The sequence below is a fragment of the Chelonoidis abingdonii genome, chromosome 8, assembly GCF_003597395.2.
Source record: "Chelonoidis abingdonii isolate Lonesome George chromosome 8, CheloAbing_2.0, whole genome shotgun sequence".
NCBI classification, from domain to species: Eukaryota; Metazoa; Chordata; order Testudines; family Testudinidae; genus Chelonoidis; species Chelonoidis abingdonii.
This window is the reverse complement of record NC_133776.1, coordinates 51,062,284-51,085,573: the sequence shown is the minus strand read 5'-3', so window position 1 is coordinate 51,085,573 and position 23,290 is coordinate 51,062,284. Positions and strand designations below refer to the sequence as shown.

The 23,290-nt window shown below is 43.2% G+C and overlaps 1 protein-coding gene across 3 annotated transcripts in view; it reads right to left on the bottom strand.

Moving 5' to 3' along the window:
• VPS8 (VPS8 subunit of CORVET complex) overlaps positions 1 to 23,290 on the bottom strand; it is a 230,249-nt gene that overhangs the window by 34,107 nt on the left and 172,852 nt on the right. For 2 of the 3 annotated variants that reach the window (XM_032763623.2, XM_075068603.1), the window contains exons 39-40: positions 22,144 to 22,225; positions 18,481 to 18,563 (exon numbers count right to left, since the gene is read on the bottom strand). The exons of the other annotated variant lie outside the window; for it this stretch is intronic. In XM_032763623.2, the coding sequence (XP_032619514.1) occupies positions 18,481 to 18,563; positions 22,144 to 22,225 (165 nt within the window). The remainder of the gene's footprint in view (positions 1 to 18,480; positions 18,564 to 22,143; positions 22,226 to 23,290) is intronic. 3 annotated transcript variants of the gene reach the window in all.

Sequence of the window (23,290 nt, the reverse complement as noted above, 5' to 3'; positions counted from 1 at the left end):
GGAGAAAGTGGATAAGGAAAAGTTATTTACTTATTCCGATAATACAAGAACTAGGGGTCACCAAATGAAATTAATAGGTAGCAGGTTTAAAACAAATAAAAGGAAGTTCTTCTTCACGCAGCGCACAGTCAACTTGTGGAACTCCTTACCTGAGGAGGTTGTGAAGGCTAGGACTATAACAGTGTTTAAAAGAGAACTGGATAAATTCATGCTGGTTAAGTCCATAAACGGCTATTAGCCAGGATGGGTAAAGAATGGTGTCCCTAGCCTCTGTTGGTCAGAGGATGGAGATGGATGGCAGGGGAGAGATCACTTGATCGTTGCCTATTAGGTTCACTCCCTCTGGGGCACCTGGCATTGGCCACTGTCGGTAGACAGATACTGGGCTAGATGGACTTTGGTCTGACCCAGTACGGCCGTTCTTATAATATTCATGCTAAAAGGTTAAATACAAAGAAGAATACTGAAATGATTTGTTGATAATTTCAAGATACAACTCACCACATGTAACCGTCTGTATAAAAGGCAAGTTCCAAATACTTTGCCTAGCAGACTAACACAAGTAGTTAGACGAGCTTCCAAAACATTTGCTGGCTAGTCCAAAATCTATTCTAATTTAAAAAAAAAAAATTAAAAAAAGCACTTAAGAGTGGATTAGTTGCACAGCAGAAGTAAGATTGTTAGATGAAGTCAAAATAATTGATTTATAATGGTAGATTTGCTAATTTTGCACTAGTTAGTCAATACTAGAGTTACCTAATTACACAGAATACAGGAACAACATATGATAAATCTGGCAGCTTGCAAACAGTCCAAATATTTAGTCCTTGGGGAATTCTGCACCACTGTATGTCATAAATATATAGAGAAGGGTAGCGTAAAATCCCTCCTTGGCAGCTTTAGTAAATCGCTTTACCTGTAAGGGGTTAAGAAGCTCAAATAACCTAGTTGGTACCTGACCAGAAGGACCAATGAGGAAAGAAGATACTTTCAAATCTGGAGCGAGGTGGGAGGAGGGGGAAGAGAAGGTTTTGTTTGGGCCCTCTCTTTGTTGTTCCCTCTCCGGACAGAGAGAGAAGCCAAGTAGGTACAACATCTCCTGATAATATATCTGGAATATTCCATCTAAAATCACAGAAATTGTAAGTAAGGCAATGAAATGCATTAGGTTATCCTTTGTTTTAGCTTGTGAATTTTCCTATGCTACAAAGGTAGTTTTATTCCTGTTTTTGTAACTGTGAAGCTCAGCCCAGAGGGGAGTCCTCTGTGTTTTTATCTTTTTATTACTCTGTAAAGTTACCTTCCATCCTGATTTTGCAGGTGTGATTCTTTTCCTTTTTTCTATTATAATAAAGTTCTTATTTTAAGAACCTGATTGATTTTAGTGTCCTGAAGATAAAGGGTCTGGTCTGTACTCACATTGCTAGGCTATTAGTTGGTATATTATTCTCAATCCTCCCCAGGAAAGGGTCGGGAGGGGAGTGAGGATATTTTAAGGGAATAAGGATTCCAAGTGAGTCTTCCCTAAATTTCTGTGTAAGTCACTTGGTGATGGCAGCAATACCATCCAAGGACAAGGAAAGGAATTTGTGCCTTGAGAAAGTTTTTAACCTATGCTGGTAGAATATATACTTAGGGGGTCTTTCATGCGGGTCCCCACATCTGTATCCCAGAGTTCAGAGTGTGTGTGGGATAGAACCCTGACACTGCACAATGCAGCATTTTGCAAAATTCCCCATTTCCCCTGCAGAACTGGGGCTGAAAAGCTGCTGGCTGCCTCTAGGGGCCGCTAGGGACTCTGCAGAGCCCAGCTCACAGTGAGCAGAATGCCCAGGAGACCCAGCTCTGGCAAAAGGTGATGAAGGGCAGGACAGTAGAGAAGCTGGGGCGGGGGGGATTTAAAGAAATGAGAGATTTACAGATTAAAGCAGGCACTATATCTATCTATCTATCTATACATACACACACACACACACACACACATATATATATAGATAGATATAGTGCCTGCTTTAATCTGTAAATCTGTGTGTGTGTGTGTGTGTGTATATGTATATATATATACACACACACACACACACACATATATATAGATATAGATATACACACACAAATATAGATATACACACACACACACGCTACAGTCTATGGTTCCAAAAGGTGACAGAGTTATAGTAATAAGTCAGCACTGAATGTCTTTTATGGCTAACTCCCAGGTTGACCCTGGAGATTTCTGCTTAGTAGCTACAGCCCAGTCAGAGTCCAAACAGCAAGAGAGAAAATTTTCTTGTGTCCCTATTTTATCTCCCTCTTCCAGCATTCAAGCTGATGGGACAGGCTTTCTTACACATAGGACCTTTATGGGTGTGACATGCCATTAACCAAGTCTTTGTATTATGATGTTTCACAAGGGTCCATTCTTGATAGTCCTTGATGGGTGGTGGATCACTCTCCCAACTGGGTTCACAGGTTCAGAGCATGCATTTTTAGTTATAAAGCAAAACTGACATATCACCTTATAGCAAGAGATACAGACATCACAAGTTAAGTTGCTGCATATATTAATTTACAAGCATTCCATGGAGTCTAACACCTCCCTTGAACAATACTAACATACAGGTGAGCTGCTGTGGTTTCCAGCTATGAATTTGTCAGTGCTCAGCTGATGCCTACAGCCCTGGCAAGAGCTGGCACCTGGTCTACCAGCGTCACAGTCATATTATGATAAAATACTTTCCATTTCAATAGCATCTCATGAGGATGTTAAACAGTAGCTACTACAGTATGACATTAAGTTATCTGAACTTGTTGATTTATATACAAAAGTTATCAAAGAGCTGACTGAGGAGCTCACTGAACAGTGAAAGTTGATTTTCAGAGGACAGGAAGAAAGCTGATGTTATGCCAATTTTTTAAAAGGATAAATGGGATGTCCTGGCTAATTTTTGGCTTGTCAGCCTAACTCGATCACAGGAAAAATAATGAAACAGCTGATCTGAGACAGATTAATAAAAAATTAAAGGAGGAGAATATAATTAATGCCAATCAACATGGATTTATGAAATTCTGGTGTTCACAATTCAAGACAGACCTAAAAAAAAACGGAGAGGGTTCAGAGAAGAGGCGCAATAATGACTGAAGGAATGGAACACACACCTTAGAGTGAGCTATGGAAGGAGCTCAATCTATTTCATTTAACAAAACTAAGGAGTGACCTGATCCCAGTCTATAAATACCTACCTGGGGAAAAAACATTTGATAATGAGCAGTTCAAGCTAGCCTATGAAGGTATAACAATATCCGATGGCTGCAAGCTGAGGATAGGCAATTTCAGACTGGAAAGAAAAAGGTACAAATATTTGGCAGTGACTAATTAACCATTTGAAAAAAATGTACCAAAGGTTGTATTGGATTCTCCATTACAGGCAATATAGAAATCAAGATCGGAAGTTTTTCTAGAAGTTGCGCTATACTTCAAACAGGATTTAATTCAGGCAAGTTTTATGGCTTGTATTAACCAAGAAGTCAGACTAGATGATCACAGTGGCCCCTTCAGTATTTATTATCTATGAGTCTAAGGATGCCTAATTCTTTGCTTGAGGAGAAAAATCAGCATAAATCAGCTGAAAAACCTCAGGGACTGTGCTAATATTAAAAAGGCTCAGGGGCAGGCTGTTGTCCTTTCATGTGACTTATCCTCTTCTCCTCAGTCATGACATCTCTGCTATTGGTGAATCTCTATGGGCAAGAGCTTGCACTTGAACCAAAGGGATTTACTGCTCTCCTGAGGGATCACCCAAGGAATGCACTGCTTGCAGCTGTAATGGAGAGAAGCACGCTGGGGACAAGGATTCCTTCTGCTAGACTAAAGCCAGAGGCCCGCATGAGCTTGCATGGTCACATTGCAGTCTGTGGACTGCTCCTTATAATTATGGGGATTATGCTTAGCAAGACCCTGATGTCCTAGCTCTGCTTTTTGATCAGGTCCCGCCCCCCCCGCAGTCAGTGCAGTAAGTCCTGGAGACAAGTCTCAGAGCATGGTCCTCTCAAATTTGTCTCTAACCTTATTGGATTCCATCCCCCCCACTAAAGGCTACCAACTTCATAAAGGTCTGATTTGCTAAGGTGTCCTCCTCCTCTCCAAAGGACTGATTCAGAATCCAGAACTTTTGACACAGGGATATCAATAAGCTTATCCTTAACATGAATAAGTGTGAAGAGGTGAAAACTCAGGGCCCTGGCTCCCCAATAAGGTCCCCTCTACTCCTAATGAATTGAAGAGCAGGACAAATATTTCCTTTCAGTACTCCACTTTTTCAAGGTGGTCATAATGCAGATTGGCCAGGGATAGGGGAGTATCACTTCCAGGGTCTCTGCTAACCCATGTACAATTCTTAAAGAAATGCTGGAAAAATATGGTTCTCCCCCAGCAGGGTAAACGCCAAGTTCTCCTTGGTTGAAATGACACCCCCCTACACCGTGCACGCAACTGCCCCCAAGGAGTGGACAAGTGAGCAGAAACCTTTCACTTCAACAGGCTACTTTGATTTCCAGGGCCTGTAAGTTTTCCCTTGAAAGGAAATAAAATGTTTAAGGCATTTTTCCTGTAACTATGGACCTGGTGTCAGTTGCTGATGTTTCCTGGCAGTCTCCTACTAATGGGATCAGGTAGCAGGCTTGCCAGAAGGGCTCTAATCAGCTTAAACTCATTCCTCTCTGGTTTTGAGAGCATTTGCTGTGACTGTAGTTGATTAGATCTCCTGGGAACTTTTTGTTCATGCCTCTGCTGCACTTCTATGAGGTTATTTTCCTGCTCTTCAAGCCCTGATTTCCTTCTGCTAATACAGAGTAAGAAAAAAAACACATCCACCATATTTAGACTTCAACAATAGGCCAAGGACTTTCCTGTTTCAGGCAACATCTGAGGGCCAGTGGTTTTTCAGCAAGTTCCTTGTGATGAAGAATTTCGTAACTATCAAGCAAGCTGCATATGTCTCCGGATGAAGCTTCCATAACTGGGGCTAGACCTTTAAGGATCATGTAAGAATCTTTTTCCATTATTACTCCAGGTTAAAAAGGTCTTTTGGAAGATGCCTCCAGTGGCTCAAAAGCAAGCATCATTCCAGAAGTTAATGTGAACTGATGCACATTTTAAATGAATGGCACCACCCAAACTGGCATAAAATCAACATTAGAGGATCACTGTCAGTCACAGTTCTCCAAGACAGATTGCCATGCCTTTGGATGGTCAGAAAACGGTCAGATTGCTATAAGCAAAATCGCTGAAGCAAAACCACTTTGCACTATAGTGAACAGCTTCACAATTCTGGTATCACCAGATACATCATTCTATCAGATTACAGATGCTGTCTGTGATGTGCACTGAGATGAAATTTTCAAGACATGCAACTTCTTGTCACGAAACACCAGTTACCTGAGATCAGTACATGAGGCTGTCAATCCATGAACAGAGTTACATACAATTAACACTTTCAGTTCAATTGTACCTGCAGAAACAGAACATATGTTGCTTTTTTGGGCTACGTGTATGCTCCCATGAAAAAATTGGAGAAGAGAAGACTGAGGGGGGGGAGATGATAACAGCTTTCAAGTACATAAAAGGTTATTACAAAGAGGAGGGAGAAAACTGTTCTTGTTAACCTCTGAGGACAGGACAAGAAGCAATGGACTTAATTTTGCAGCAAAGGAGGTTTAGGTTGGACAGTAGAAAAATTTCCTGTCAGGGTAGTTGGAACACTGGAATAAATTGCCTAGGGAGATGGAGATTCCACAATCATTGGACGTTTACAAGAGCAGGCTAGACAAGCACCTCTATGGGATGGTCTACATCAGAAGTTCTCAAACTGTGGTCCACGAGCTCCATTCAGGTGGTCCTTAGACAGTTCCCTCTAAGGCAGAGGTGGGCAAACTACGGCCCGTGGGCCACATCCAGCCTGTGGGACCATCCTGCCCAGCTCCTGAGCTCCTGGCTGGGCAGTTAGCTCACAGCCCCTCCCCTGCAGCCATGCAGGCAGCGCTCTGGGAGGCTGGGCTGCGTGCTCATGAGGCATGGCTCCAGACATGCTGCTCTGAGCGGCATAGTAAGGGAGCCGGGGGGTTGGTTATGGTGCAGGGATCCGGGGGGGGCAGTCAGGGGACAGGGAGCAGAAGGACGGTTGGATGGGGCAGAGGTTCGGGAGGGCAGGGGATGGGGAACGGGGGATTGGATAGGGGTCGGGGCAGTCAGGGGACACGGAGCATTGGATGGGGGTGGGGTCCCATGGGGTGGTTAGGGGCTGGGGTCCTGGGACGGGGCGGTCAGAGGACAAGGAGCGGGGGGGGGGGTTGGATGGTGTGTTCTGGGGGGGGCAATCAAGGGGCGGAAAGTGGGAGGGGTCAGATAGGGAGCAGGAGCCCAGCTGTTTGGGGGGCACAGCCTTCCCTACCCGGCCTTCCATACTATTTCACACCCTGTTGTGGCCCTTGGGCCAAAAAGTTTGCCCACCCCTGCTCTAAGGTGAGTGCCTGGGTTGCCGTACATGAGAGAATGAAGGACCACCCACCTAATTAGTGGAGCTGTGCAGGCGTGGCTCCACTAATTAGGTACCTGGACCCTGGAAAAGATGCACATGTAAACTGAGGTGGTGGCCTTGGGGGATAGGTGGAAGGGGGCAGTGGCATGAGAAGAGGGGGTGGGGGGAATTTGAGACATGCAGGCTGCAGTGGCCAGAGAAAGAGGCAACTTTCCCCAGCTCCAAGGCTGTGGCTGCCGGGGAGAGACGGCTCTTTTTCCTAGCCTCAGCTCTGTGGCTGCTGTGGCAAGGGAGAGACCCCCCTCCTTCCCAGCCTCAGCTCTGTGGCTGCTGTGGCAAGGGAGAGACCCCCCTCCTTCCCAGCCTCAGCTCTGTGGCTGCTGTGGCAAGGGAGAGACCCCCCTCCTTCCCAGCCTCAGCTCTGTGGCTGCTGTGGCAAGGGAGAGACCCCCCTCATTCCCAGCTCCAGCTCGGGGGCTGCCGTGGTGATGGAGAGAGGGCACATCCATCACATTAGAAAGGTAAGACCACTGTTATTAAAATACGAGTTGTGTGCTTTTATTAGTAGAACAAAAAACTTTTTTATACAGTGCTTTTATCCAATGTACTTTATGATAGTTAGCTAATGGTACAAACAACATTTGGAAAGATCTTTAAGTGGTCAGCTGAGACCATCACCAATTTTCAAGTGGTCAGCGAAAAAAAAAAAGTTTGAGAACCACTGGTCTACATAATACTTAGTCCTGACTTGAGTGCAGGGGACTGGACTAGAAGACCTCTCAAGGTTCCTTCCAGTCCTATGATACTATGTTTGCATTCCCCTCTAAATTATATCAGGAAATGAAGACTGTCTGTAGCTAATACTGAGTCTGCTCCCTGGATTTGCAACATCCGTGCTCTCTTTTTAAGCGAATGTACAAGTTGTACAATAAAGATGGTCAAAAGTTCAAAATACAAAGTAGGGAGATAAGAGATGTACAAGTAGATAAAAAGCCAAGAGTCAAAAGGCCATAGGTAGGTATCACATGGTTTTAGCCATTCAATAGCCTTGGGGTCAGCAGTATGGAATTTGGAAAGTCCTCGCTGACAGGCCAGCATGGGACAAGCAGCTATTCAGTATGTGTGCAGCGTCCTCAACTGCACTCCAACTACACAGAGGCCTGTCCCTGAGTCCCCATGTGTGGTAATTTGCTGCACACCTCACCATCCCTTACCAGTGCCAAATAGAGGGAAATAATCACTTCCCTTGACCTGCTGGCAATGCTCCTACTAATGCAGCCCAATATGCCATTAGCCTTCTTGGCAACAAGGGCACACTGTTGACTCATATCCTGCTTCTTGTCCACTGTAATCCCCCAGGTCTGTTTCTGCAGAACTGCTGCTTAGCCAGTTGGTTCCCCCAGCCTGTAGCAGTGCATGGGATTCTTCCGTCGTAAGTGCAGGACTCTGCACTTGTCCTTGTTGAACCTCATCAGATTTCTTTTGGCCCAATCCTCCAATTTCTCTAGGTCACTCTGGACCCTATCCCTACCCTCCAGGCTATCTACCTCACCCCACAGCTTAGTATCATCCGCGAAATTGCTAAGGTGCAATCCATCCCATCATCCAGATGATTAATGAAGATATTGAACAAAACTGGCCCCAGGACCGATCCCTGCGGCACTCCACTTGGTATCAGCTGTCAACTAGACATCAAGCCGTTGATCACTACCCGTTGATCCCAACAATCTAGCCAGCTTTCTATCCACCTTACAGTCTACTCATCCAATCCACACTTTAACTTGCTGGCAAGAATACTGTGTGAGATCGTACCAAAGCTTTGCTAAAGTCAAGGTATATCATGTCCTCCGCTTTCCCCATATCCACAGAGCCAGTTATCTCATCATAGATGAGAATCAGATTGGTCAGGCATGACTTGTTCTTGGTGAATCCAAGTTGACTGTTCCTGATCACTTTCCTCTCCTCTAAGTGCTTCAAAATGGATTCCTTGAGGACCTGCTCCCTGAGGTGAGGCTGACCAGTCTGTAGTTCCCTGGATTCTCCTTCTTCCTTTTTTTAAAGATGGGCACTAATATTTGCTTTTTTCCAATCATCCAGGACCTCCCCTGATCACCATGAGTTTTCAAAAATAGCAGCCAATGGCTCTGCAATCACACCAGCTGACTCCCTCAACAACCTCTGATGCATTAGATCCAGACCCATGGACATGTGCATGTCTAGCTTTTCTAAATAGTCCTTAACCTGTTCTTTCACCACTGAGGGGTGCTCACCTCCTCCCCATATTGTACTGCACAGTTCAGAAGTCTGGGAGATGACCTTGTCAGTGAAGACTGAGGCATTGAGTACTTCAGCTTTTTCCACATCACCTGTCACTAGTTTGCCTCCCCCATTCAGTAAGGGTCCCACACTTTTCCTGACTACCTTGCTGCTAACATACTTGTAGAAACCCTTCTTGTTACCCTTCACATCCCTTGCTAGATGCAACTCCAACTGTGCTTTGGCCTTCCTGATTACACCTCTGCATGCTCGAGCAATATTTTTATATTCCTCCCTTGTCATCTGTCCAAGTTTCCACTTCTTATAAACTTCCTTTTTGCATTTAAGCCCACTGAAGATTTCTGTTGTTAAGCCAAGCTGGTCGCCTGCCATATTTATTATTCTTTCTGCACATCGGGATGGTTTGTTCCTGCACCCTCAATAAGGCTTCTTTAAAATATAGCCAGCTCTCCTGTACTCCTTTCTCCCTTATATTAGCCTCCTAGGGGATCCTGCCCAGCAGTTCCCCGAAGGAGTCAAAGTCTGCTTTTCTGAAGTCCAGGGTCCGTATTCTGCTGCTCTCCTTTTTTCCTTTTGTCAGGATCCTGAACTCGACCATCTCATGGTCACTGCTTCCCAGGTTGCCACCCTCTTCTACTTCCCCTACCAATTCTTCCCTGTTTGTGAGCAACAGGTCAAGAGGAGCATAGCCCCTAGTTGGTTCCTCCAGCACTTACACCAGGAAGTTGTCCCCAAGACTCTCCAAAAACTTCCTGGATTGCCTTTGCATAGCTGTATTGCCCTCCCAGAAGATTTCAGGGTGACTGAAGTCCCCATGGGAACCAGGGCCTGTGATCTGGAAACTTCTGTTAGTTGTCCAAAGAAAGCCTCATTTACCTCATCCTCCTGGTCTGGTGGTCTATAGCAGACGTCCACCACAACATCATCCTTGTTGCTCTCATCTCTAAACTTAACCCAAAGACTCAACAGGCTTTTCTCCAGATGGGCACTAATATTTCATACTGGAGCTCTGAGCAATCGTACATACAGTGCAACTCCTCCACCTTTTCTCCTTTGCCTGACCTTCCTGAACAGTTTATACCCATCCCCGACAGTGCTCCAGGCATGTGAGTTATTCCACCAAGTCTCTGTTATTCCAATCACATCATACATAATTCCTTGACTGTGCCAGGACTTCCAATTCTTCCTGCTTGTTTCCAAGGCTTCTTGTGTTCGTGTACAGGTACCTAAGATAACTAGCTGATTGCCCTATTGTCTCAGTATGAATCAGGAGTCCACATAGGTCCATCTGCTGAAGAGTCAGTGGCGAGGCATCCACCCATATATCTTTGAAAAGTGGCAATTGTGGTATCTCTTGGATTTTGTGAAGGAGGTTCTTTGCAGCAATATAATGCCTGATGTTAGGAGGTGGGATATTAGAGAGGACTGGTAGCCATTCAGTGTTTGTTGGTCTCGTAGCCTATTATTATTATTTGATTCAGTTGTACATCAACTAGCTTTGTGTGGGAAGAGTTTAATTCAGGTGTACAGTATTCTTCCACTGTGTAGTGGAGAACTAGTACCGAACTAGCACATTAGCTCCCTAAATTGAGCTTCCAAGCTTATTTATAAAGCCATTTCTGCTCTTAATCTTCTGAGCTACCTCTGTGAAGTAGTCCTTGTAGGTTAGTGTGTCAACTCCAGTTACTCTTAGATATACTGACTTTGGATCACATGCCAGTTGCTCTCCATTCAAGATGATGTTGAGTTCTTAAAGCATTAGTGTGATTGATATGGAAGCATGACGACACTGTCATTAACACTCTAGACTAAAGTCTCCACTTCTTGCAATAGGCATGTGTGGCAAATTGCCAGTACTGTTATGCTGAGTCTCGTGCTCTCTCTTCTTTGGGGAAGGTTCAGGGCACCATTGCTTGCCTCTGAACCAGTATTTTAATTACCCCACTAGTGTCCTTGAGGAGGGGAGTGGAGAGGGAGGGACCTGGGCCCGCCCTCTTCTCCAGGTCCCAACCCAGGGGCCCTGAGGTGTGTGGTTTGCACACTTGAACTAGCGGTTCTTCCCCTGGGTTACTTCCTCTCCTGCCCTTCAGCTTGTGAAGGGGTTTCTTTCCTCCTTCTACACAAGCCAGTGCCCCTGCCTAGAGTTCTTTTGATTTCTCAGCCCACCGCAGCACTCCTCCAAACTTTCCTTTGTCTCTTTCAAACTCTTCTCTTCTCCAACTCTTCAAACTTACTCTCTGCTCCAACCAAACCTTCCTGCTCCAATTCACACCCTGACTGAAGCAGGGGTTTTTATCACATGACTGACTGCTGGTGCTCTAATTGGCTTCAGGTGCTCTAGTTAATCTATAGTAAACTTTCCTCCCCTTGCAGGGAATAAGGCTCCCTGCTAACACTCTCCTGCTGCCCTCTGGCCATGCTGTTTCACACACTGATGGCTGCCATGTCTTAGTTCAGGTTGTCCTCAATCTTTCTGAAGTCTCTTGAAGCTAGGCAGATGTTATCTGCATACTTGAATGGCCTTGAGATTGTTGGAGGCAGATCATTAGTAAATATGTTGAAAAAAATTTGGGACAAGAACAGATCCTTGAAGGAGTCCATTCTTCTCGTTCTCCATGTGCTCAGCTTATTGCCTTAGCACCACTTGGAATTGTCTATTTTAAAGCATTATTTCCATAGCCATTATAACCCACAGAGATTTTGACATCTTGACCAGCAGACCAATGTGCCAGATGGCATCATATGGTGCTACTCCTGTCATCTTCTTCTGTTGGAAACTATTTTCTATGTAAGTGGTAAAGAGCATGAACTTGGTCACAAGTGCTCCTATTATGTCTGAAGCCTGCCTGATCATCACCCAGAGCTTGTTCTACTATGGGCATGAGTTGGTGCCGAGATAGTCACTCTAGAAGTTTCTAAGCACATCTCAGAAGTGATACTGGACAGCAGCTAGTTGGAAAGGAATAGCCCTTTCCTGGTTTCTTTCTGCTATATCTAAGCCACCTTGTTCTTTTGGATGACATAGTATATGAAAATTGACAGCCATTTTGTGCTCCTCTTAGCAAGATGTAGCAGCATTTCTTGTACAGTCTTATCAAGGCCACCTGCTTTTCCTGCTTTCTTGAGGCTCAGTCCTCTCTCCACTTCTTCAGTGGAGGAAGGCTGGACGATATCTTCCTCACAGAATGGTCCCACCTGTGAGTATCAGCTCCATTTCCTCTTTACTGATTCCTCAAAGGGCTTGTTTCTGCTGGCTTTTGCTATATTAGTTAGGCATGTGGTCATGCTGTTTGGAGACACTTTCCTGACTTGTTGATGATGGTTTCTGTGCTGCACCAAGATTCTTTTAAAGTAACCGTATTTCCTGCTAGACTGTATGTCCATATTTGACGTAACTTCTCACCAGCGTTCCTTGTGACAGACATTAGGGCTGTCAAGAAGATGGTTTGCTTCTCTGAGTCACCCAATTTCCCACAGTGCTTCAGAAGTTCTGCTCATTCTTCATTTAAGTAGGGTATATAAGTCTCTTGGTAGGCACGTGGAATGGATTTAATGGCTGCTTTAAAGATTGCTTTGGAGAAGCGAGTGTAAGCATTTTCTACAGAGGCATTATATGGTATGCACACTACATATTCACTGGTCAGCTCTGAGTATTTTTTTTTTTTTCAGTCTGCTCTTCTACAGTTCCACTGCAATCAAGGGATAGTGGTTATTATGGGGACTGTCATTTCTATCTGGGCAAGAAGAGGATGGTACTGGCTGCTTGGGAGCCTGGTAACAGTTGGCCCTGCTGAGGCGACCCAACTGAGGTCAGGAGAGCAACCCTGCTTCCACTGTGCAGAGAAAAAGGTGGTTGACTGCTTAGGGTCATGCAAGAGAGATAGATCACTTAGAGAAGTCCAATCTATGGATCCAGTCCATTTTTATCAGATTCTCTGCAGCCCCATGAGGTGTGGTGGCTATTTAAGTCTCCAACATAGGACAGATGGATGTTGATGTGCTGGTAAAAGTGAAGTGTTCCAGGTTTTATCAAGAGGTTTACAAACATTCATAACTTCAAGCTGATCAACTTTTGCAATGATACTGTGAGGGCAAAGTAGTTGGTAAGACAGTGGTGTGCAAACTTTTCCAGTCACTCCGCCCACCCCTGACCAGTAATTGAATCTGACTGGCTAAACAAGAAGTAGGACTAAGTGGACTTGTAGGCTCTAAAGTTTTACATTGTTTTATTTTTGAGTGCAGTTATGTAAAAAAAAAAATTCTACATTTGCAAGTTGCATTTTCACAATACAGAGCTTGCACTACAGTACTTATTAGGTGAATTGAAAAGTACTATTCTCTTTTACAGCACAAATACTTGTAATAAGAATAATATAAAGTGAGCACTGGACACTTTGTATTCTGTGTTGTAAATGAAATCAATATATTTGAAAATGTAGAAAACATCCAAAAATATTTAGGTATTCCATTAACAGTGAGATTAATACTGGGATTACTCATGATTAAAAGAATTAATCTCACGATTAATTGAGATTCTTTTTTAAAATCACTTGACAGCCCTATTTTGAATGTTTTATGGGGGTTTTTTTGTTTGTGATGTGAAACTTGGAATTTTTAAGCTAACATTTACACATACATATTTTAAAACTACAACACAGTAAGTGATAAATTATCTCAACCATAATTCCACATCAATGATGCTTTTTTGCCTGGGAATTTCCTTGGGTTACAAAAATATTTATGAATTGTTCAGTGATGGTAATTCCTGTGGATTGTACAGGAACTTCAGTGGCCTTGCAAGATGGAGAGAAATGGACCTCATTATTTTCCAGATAACTTCTTGCCTCTTCGGCTAGTCCCACCCCCTACATGTGACTTTCTTTATTTCAGTCTTTCCTGACCAGCCCCACTTGCACCCCACTCACACACATTCTACCGATAAGTACTTCTACACACTTTTTAAAAACTACCAGTATATACAAAGCATGCACTTGTAAATGATGTGAATTATATTCATTTGTGCATTCTTAAGTGTATATATATTTCGCCATATTCTAGGCAGAGAGGGCAGCAGCTCCCACAATAAGTGGTTTGGAAGCTCCTACATTTGCATTTTTTTTTTTTTGTAAACAACTTTGTCAGATTGCTTGGGCTGACATTTCCCATGCCAGGTATCTGTCTCAAGCTGAATTTGTTTTTCAAAATTTCAGAAAAAACTATTCAGCCATCTCAGAAAACCATGTTAGTGAAAAATAAGTTTTCCCCATGTTGAAATGTCCTTACAACTATTTTACTGAGAAGCTCTAGAACCTCTATGCTTTGGACCAGATCCTTGAACTTTAGCTGGCGATCACTTTACTTGGACGGCCAGATATGGCCTTAGAGAGAGGGACTGAGGGGAAAAAACTGAGCAGGAAGCTAACCTGGAAACTAGGGTATGGTGCTGGTGGCAGCCAACAGGCTGGAGACTCACGCACTGGAGAAAGGATGAAGGGAGGAAGCTAGCAAGTAGTAGAGACTAGGAAGGTGATGGATACCTAATGGATGAGGTGGTGAGAAGCAGGTGTGCAGTGTAATTGTAGCTGCGTGGGTCCCAGGAGATTAGAGACAAAGTGCGTGGGATATCATCTTACTGGACCAACTTCTGTTGGAGAGAAAGACAAGCTATCGAAATTTGATTGGTTGGAGATTTCTGTTGGTGAGGAGGCTGCAGTCAGTGGAGGAAGCTTAAGAGATGGACTCCAGGAAAGGGAGAAGGAAGAAGGAAACCAATCTGTAAGAGGGTGTAGTAGTTCGGTTAAGGCACCAAGGGATAGCTTGCCCAGAGGGAGTGGGAAGGGAGAAGAGGTGGCTAGAGGAAACAAATTAGTAGGAAACGGTGGGAGTGGAATGCAAACTTGATTGCAAGATACTTGGGAAATTGCTCCACAATGGCTAAAATGATCCAGAACTCTTAGAGCAACAGCAGCCTCTACATAGAGTTGTTCCTACTCAATAAGCAGTAACACCAACAGGCTGCTAATATTCACATCTGAATCAAACAGGATTTGGAAATCCATCCAATTCTTAGTCAAAAACCAGCTGTATGCTTGGAATATACTGAAGGGATAGACAGCTTCCAGAGGTAACAATTGCACTAAGTGACCAGTGTCATTCTGGGTCATACTGTATTATAAGAAAACTTTATTTTAACATGCATAATTTAAGAGTAACAGCATGGGAAGTACATCATACTGAGATACTATATAAATTAGAGAGAGAAATGGGGAGCTCAGGTCTTCTAGCACACCGTGTACGTGACCTATGACATACAGCAAGTTATTTTTATATCTGTCAAAGCCACTCACCCATTCCTGGAGAATTCTATTAAATAGATGGCTGAAGAAAGCCAAAACACAGTCAAAAGGCAGACAATGAATATAGCTACTTTATAGATGGTAAAATCAGTCTTCCACAAAGCTGTATGTAAAGACATCTTCCATGCAAATCATTTCTCCTAGTTCTGGAGGATAAGTCACTTCAGGCAAGGGTTAGTTAATAAGCTCCAGAGACAGGACAAACACAGCTAGAGGCAGGATGTCATCCCAGAGCTCCCTCCAATCTGGTGCCAGTGTATTAACACTGGCTCCTGAGAGCTCCCTCCAGCACATCCCCGTTTTTACATTCTTCCTGCTCTCGCCACTTTCCTAATTTCTGCTGTACCTTCTCCTAAGTGCTTGTTGTTTCCTCTTCTCTAAATTGCTTCCAACCCTCTCTAGTATTTCCTTCTTGGCAAAATCAGTTACACAATTAAAGGAAATAAATCTGTATTACAAGGTGTAAAGTCAGATAAAATTACTTAAAACAATTCCTGAGCCTGCAGTCTATTCCTTTATAGACTGTTGTTCTTCTCGTGTCACAGATACAATAATCCAAAAGGACACAGTCAAAGTTTAATTCCTTTCTGTCTTTTTTTAAAACCTAAAGCAAATTGCTTATAAAAATTCAGAAGCTCAGGAGGCAGTTCTCTCATATCAGATGGTTTTCTCCATTTATGTAATATGCAATTGCTTTCTTATCTGTGACCAAGTGCAGCTGAAAGCAGTCACACAAAGCACCTAGTCTCCTGGGGCCCTCCAGTGGCAGCAGGGCTTCAAGCACCTGCTGTGTAGTCTTCAGGCGCCTGGAATCCTTCACAGACTGTTTAAAATTCTTTGAGCTTCTTAACATCCACAGGAGATTGAAGGAAAGCCCAAAAAGCCTCTTAGGTGGACCCCCCTAATGCAATTCTTAGGCAGTGAATGAGTAAGGTTCAGCCCTTCCACAGGCTTTGTGGAGAGAAGAGGAAAGGGAAATGCTCCCCAGTCCAAAGATAGGACTTTTTTTAAAATGACGGAAATGCAGAGACAAAGAACTTTCAGGCAAAGTTAAAGCTAGGACTACATATCAGCAACTAAATGTTGAGCTTTTTACAGACACAGCAGGCAAAGCTGTTGTAGCTCTGCTGCTCCCAAGATTAGAGAAATAAGGTGGGTGAGGTAATATTTTAATGGACCAACTTCTGTCTGAGCCACACAGAATTGCCTGTGATCAAAGTTCCATCCTCTTGGCCATGAACAGGAACACCTAATAAGAATGAAGTGACCCCTGCTCTCTCAAGGCTTTTGGAGCTGCCAGGTTCCTCAGGAGAGAATGGGGGAAATTCAAACAAATGCAGAAGGGACCTCTACTTCCTTCCTGCCGAGTCACCCCCATGCCTACCCTACAAATGTGACAGAAGTGTACCTGTCAGAGTCCTGTGGAAGGAAGTTCCACGGCATTGGGATGGTCTCAAACACAGCTCTGCCCTTCCCCCTCCCGTTTTGACAAGACTTTTAAAAAAAATCCTTTTGCCTGCATCTCCCATGTTATGCATTTGTAGATGCCCATATTTCTCAGCTGGCCCATGGCTCTGCCAGGGGCATTGCAGAACAGCTGCCGGAGGACTATTAGGGTATCCAGAGTTCACAGGTCAGTAGGTCGACCATGTTTCCACAACTTTTGGGAGGTGGTTTTACTGCATTGCACTAATAGGATGCTTATGGCGGTAGACAAATTTGAAAGCAGATATGCACAAATTGGTTGACACAAGACTGACAGTCTGTAGTCCTATGTTCACCCCTTTTACAAGACTATGTTAAATATTGTATCAAAGCATATTGTGTAAGGTATCATTTGAACACTCATGATTTGCTGATCATTACTGTCCTGGTAAAATGTGTAGCAACACTGTATGTAAAGATAAGATTCCACTGTACACTATTACCAAGACACGTAATAACATGTTCTGAAGGGCAGTCACAAACAAGTTCCCCAGAGACAAAAGGCTAGCCAATGCCTCAGCCAGGTGTCAATGAGATCAGTTGGACCATCACCTGATTAAGTGGCCACCTTCAGCGGGAGAGAGGGTGTGGGCAAAAAAAAGTCTACATTTTGACGAAGAAGCATCTTAAGGTTCCAGGTTACACAGACTTTGTCTCCTGAACATCAGCTGGAGATGAGTCTTGTATAAGAGAAAGGGTTATAAGAGGAGACGCCAGATGCCATTGCTCTCTGCCCACGGCACCATCAACCCCTAAATAATAAAGGAAATAGCATTGGACTTGGGGGAAATCCTGACAGAAAGAGATTCAGCCAGTGAGACTGCTGGGACATGTGGTGAGAGACACCTTTGCTTTGTATTCATTTAGCTTGTTAAGTTAGGTGTTAGTTGTTTTTTACCTTTTATTTCCTTGTAACCAATTCTGATTTATATGCCTCATTACCTGTAGTCACTTAAAATCTATCTTTCTGTAGTTAGTACATTTGTTTTGTTGTTTTATCTAAACCAGTGTGCTTGGACTGAAGTATTTGGAAAACACCATTTGGGATAACAAGACTTATTCATATCATTTACTATTAATAAATGATAGACTTCATATGAGCTTGTGTTGTGCAGGAGGGTGCTGGGCAGTACAAGATGCACATTTCTGGGAGAAAGTCTGAAGCTGAGAGTTTGTTGGTGTTGCCCGCAGTGTAATTCATGCGTGACTGGCTATAGCACTCGTACACTATAGCTGGAAGCAATTTACATGCTGGAGACTCTGTGAGAGCAGACCAGGAGCGGTTGCTCTCACAGCGAAGTATGTAAAAGGCACCCCAGGTCAGGAAACTGAGGGGATGCAGCTGTCCATCAGTCCAGATTGTACCCTGGATAATGTCACAAAAATTACTTACATTGATCTAACTTTGTAGTGTAGACCACGCCTAAGTAAGGATTTAGTAGACTAACTTAGGCTCCCATTTCTTCGGGATCTCAGCCCAAGGTTTTAAAAATATTTAAATTTTGGACCAAACTAATTAAGATCTAATAAGTAAAAAATTGTTTGGTTTACAACATATAATCTTTACATTACTACATATTCTCTCAAGGAGAAACATCATTTCAGTTAGTGTCCCATCACACCAGTCCCATGAGCATTTTTTCATCTTTGTAGCCATAACTAATAATTAACCAGATTAATTTCTGTAACTACACCGAAGTCAACAAATGTTACATCAGGGATGGATTTGGCTCTACATTCTGAATGTGGTACAACCAGGGCCTTATAAAAGACAACAATTTAGTAAACACTTGTATGCTCACTACGTTTTCTCCTCCCCTGTTGCTCACCTGGAGAATTCTCTGCAAGATTGAGGGAAGGGCAATAAATGCAGCCATGTTGTTTAGCACTTGCATTGTCAAACTCTTCAGAGCTGAAATAATAAATATGTAAAAAAGTCATGCACAACTCGTCAGAACTAGAGATTTGTAAAAACAATATGTTATATTAAGAGTTCACAAGGATGTTCATACTCCTTTGTTTTAAAAAACATGATTAACATTTACAATAAAAAATAGTTACAATGACCAGAGAATTATACAATAAAATTACAATTCTTTATATTTAAAAACAAATGTAATTGTACATTTTTGGGACACTCACACTACTTTGATTCTCCCCCCAACACACACAAATTGCCTCACAGTCTGGGACATTCCTGAATTTATTTATGTATTTATTTTTCTAATATGGTTATCTACTGCAATTCAAATTTCCCTAATGCCATCAAGTATAAACCTGCAAAACTTATTCACATGGATAGTCTTATTGACGTCAACATTTTCCACTGGTGGCCAACAATTCTGTTATCTGTGTGCCCAACCTAAAAAAGTCAGGGCCTGCAGGAGCTCAGCACCTCTGAACAAAATACAGGCCTTAGGTGATACTCTGGTTATCACACAAAGTGCATCCTTTGTGAATGATGGTTCTGCGATGATTTTATAACTTCTTCTCAGTAACCATGCTCAGTTTGGTTTCCCTTCACATTACAAAGGACCCTGACCAAGAGTAAGGAAACTCTGGAGGCAGTGTGACAGAACATGGATGCCCTTATAGCTGTATAGCAGTGATGCCTAAGGAAAAACATATGACAAAACTCAGGCGGTCACAATGCTTCAGGCTTGTTCCCTCTTTCTGACAGCACAAAGGGAGGAGATGCCACCTGTAATTGTCATGGCCTGGAAGAGTTTCCAGCAGCTCTCCTCCCCAGGGTTCACATGCGGACTGGTGCCGCAGTGGCTGGTGTATGGTCCCATGGGGATTGATGTCGGCCAACTTGTGCTAGAGCAGCCCCCAGGCTGCTGTAACCTGTGCCAGTGCTGAGACAGAGAATCAAAGACCTGATTGTTTCCTCAGCTTCTTCTCTTTCCACTCTCCTGCACTGCCCTGGGGGCTGGATATGGGAGGGGAGCCATCCTGTACTGACTTTCACCAGGTGCAGGGCAGGCAGAATCAGCTCAAGTATATCTAAGGAGCATGCATAGACCCACAGATCTTGCTGATGAAAATATCTGATTAAGAATGCACAGGCATGTGCACACCCTGATGCGGAGCACCCAAAGGGACGCTACTCAAAGAACTACTTTCTTCTCCCTCAACTGGAATTCAGCAGGTGGCCAGTGGGGGAGCTGCTGCAGAAGAGAAGGGACGGCTGCTGCTCAGAACATTCATTCACATCAAAACAGGTCCTAGGGCTGTAGGGGGAAGCATATGGAGCAACTGGGCAGGTGGTACCGACTCCCCACCACCCTCACAGTAATGGCCAGATTCAAACCCTTCTGTTTAAAAATCATTGGGTGAGATTCAGGAAATATCTTCAATTCGTAACAAAGAATTGCCTTTAATAATTCAAAGCCATAAGGGCTACAATGTTCTCTGTGCCAAGGGCTGGACATGCCCCCTTCAAGGTTGTGCCTTTCATAATCTATTTCAACACATGTTCCAGGCCCCTGTTCACTGGATTCTCAGAGGCAATAGCTATACAACTCTTTGGGACTGCGATGGCCTTTTTATTATGTGTATACAGTTGCCAGCAGAATGGGTCCCAGCTTCCTGATTGGACATCTAGACTCTATGGCAATATAATTGTTAAACAACCACCCACTTTAGAATGGAATAAAACTGGTTATAATTCAGGATCCAAGTGTGAAAAGGGAGGGCAATAGTTCCTTTACACTTTTTCCTCTAAAAGTGTTGGGTGTTTGCTTCCTTTTTAGGTGCATTAACCCAGAGAACCACCTTCAATTTCCAGAATTATTTTTTAATAATGAGCTTGCTTAAATGGATAAGTTAGATTCAATGGCTCCCCTTTGCCAAAATATGATGGCACGTCCTGTCTTTGGCCATGGCTCTGATGACAGGTGATCCTCGCTCTCCAGAGATCACTGTGTGGATTAAAAGCCCCAGGTTCTTAGTCTCAGTCAATGCATGGTCACTCTCCAATGATGAACCAGGAAAACCCTATCCACTCATTGCACATAGAGATAGTGACCTGCTGTAAGAGGACACTGGATTGCACTGGGACCACAGTATTTACTGCACCAATGGGCTGTGGAGACTGATGGGGAAAAGGAGAAAATGGAGGCAAGGAAGAACTATCAGATGATCTCAGAGATCCATTACTTTCCCAAAAGCCTCAGAGCAGAATTAGCGCAGTGAGCTGCTATTGTGCACACAGAGGCAAGAGACTGGAGCTGTGATGCAGTTACCAAACCTAACCAGGGATGCTGTGCAGGTACTAGAAATTTTGACCCATGTGCTCCCTTTATAGTCATGGATGGTTGGAGTCAGCCCAGCGGTTTGTTCCAAACTAGTGGACTGAATGTGTATGAGGAAGATAGGAGGGAGGCAGTATGATCTAGCAGGTGAGACCTGGACTAGGAGCCAGGAGACCTAGGTTCTAGTCTCAGCCTGACCGCTAACCTAATCTGATGCTGGACAAATCACTTCCCCTCCCATCTTCATCTGTCAGCTCTTCAGGGCAGAGATTGTCTGTACAGCACGCAGCATAAAGGAGCATCATGATGCCACCATCATAGAAATAAGACAATAGCATGAGAAAATTCTTAAGTGTGGGAAGGCAACAGCGTATTATCTACCTATGGAGAGGGGCTGGAGGCAGACAGAATAGGGTTAATTTTTAAGGCAACAAATGGAAATGTTTAATCTGATTTTTTTATTCCTCTTCTGGCATCGGGAGAAGAAATACCTATGATATCAACTCTTAACACACAAATGACAACCACCCAGTTACAAATAATGGGCATGCACTTCCTTGCTTGTTTGTGTCCGATTTGCTGTGTGTGCTATCTAACAGTTGCACAACCAAGTTTTCTGTATAAATTCACTTAAATTTATCTGTAAGTACCTACAGGAACTCCTAGTGCATGCACACCACTTGCATGCATACAGAATAACTACGGTGGATCAGTATCCAGAGAATGAATCCAAAAGACCCCAAAATCTACCCTCTAATGGAATGCCTAAGAAACATACAGGCCTTGAAACAAAACAGACCTATATTGGTCCAAGGAAAAAGAGTTCCAAGGTCATTTAAAGCAATAGGTTCTTAACTGAGATGCCTCAGCTAATTGCAACTGCCACTGAGCCACATGAGGAAGTAAGTAGTTTAAGTAGCCAGGACCAGATGATTTAGGACTTTACAGGTCAAACAAAATAACTTACATTGTACTTGAAAGGCAACAGGAACCAGTGCAGACACTGCAAGACAGGTGTAATGTATTCCTGGTAAAAAGTGCTACTTCACAGCTGGAAGAGAGTATCAGCACTTTTCACACAGGTGAACACCCTAGCTTTGTTTGAGAGTTGTACACAAGTTCAGTCACAATGCTTACTTCCTCATGTTTGGTCAGGAGAAAAGGAGAAAAGGAGAAAAAAAAACTGAGGTCACATTTTCAGTGGTATCTGGTGCCACAAGGTGCCAACAAACTTACGTTCAGAATACTGACACAACACTGTTGAACTGGATAGCTTCTGTGGCGACATCAAAGCCTCCAGGAGAGGAAACCAGAGTGCCTAGAATAATTAAGTGCACAATAAATCCTACAACTCTGGCAAAAATAAGTGATTACTAGCAGTATCAAGCAATTAAAAAAAGGAATAGTGATTAATGGCACTGTTAAACAACAATACAATACCACTTATTTTATATATTTTTGGACATTTACTACATTTTCAAAAATATTAATTTCAATTACAACACAATACAAAATGTTCAGCGCTCACTTTATATTTCTGATTACAAATGTTTGCACTGTAAAAAAAATGTATTTTTCAATTAACCTCAAACAAGTACTGTAGTGCAATCTCTTTACCATGAAAGTTGAACTTGCAAATGTGGAATTAAGTACAAAAAAATTGCATTAAAAAATAAAACAATGTAAATCTTTAGAGTCTTTAAGTCCACTCAGTCCTACTTCTTGGTCAGCCAATCACTCAGACAAATAAGACTGGTTACAATTTGCTGGAGATAATGCTGCCTGCTTCTTGCTTACAATGCCCCCTGAAAGTGAGAACAGGCATGTGCATGGCACTGTTGTAGACAGCGTTGCGATATCTATGTGCCAGGTGCGCTAAAAATTCAAATGTCCCTTCATGCTTCAACCAACATTCCAGAAGACATGCTTCCATGCTGATGATGGGTTCTGCCTGATATCGATCCAAAGCAGTGCAGACAGACATGTTCATTTTCATCATTTGAGTCAGATGCTGTCAGCAGAAGGTTTCTTTTCTTTTTCGGTGGTTTGGGTTCTCTAATTTCTGCAGAGTGTTGCTCTTTTAAAACTTCTAAAAGCATGCTCCACACCTTCTCCCTCTCAGGTTTTGGATGGAACTTCAGATTCTTAAACCTTGGGTTGAGTGCTGTAGCTATTTTTACAAATCTCAAATTGGTACCTTCTTTGTATTTTGTCAAATCTGCTGTGAAAGTGTTCTTAAAATGAATATGTGCTGGGTTATTATCCGAGGCTGCTATAGCATGAAATATATGCAGAATGTGGGTAAAACAAAGCAGGAGACATACAGTTCTCCCAAGGAATACACAATCACAAATTTAACTGACACTTTTTTTTTTTTTTTTTT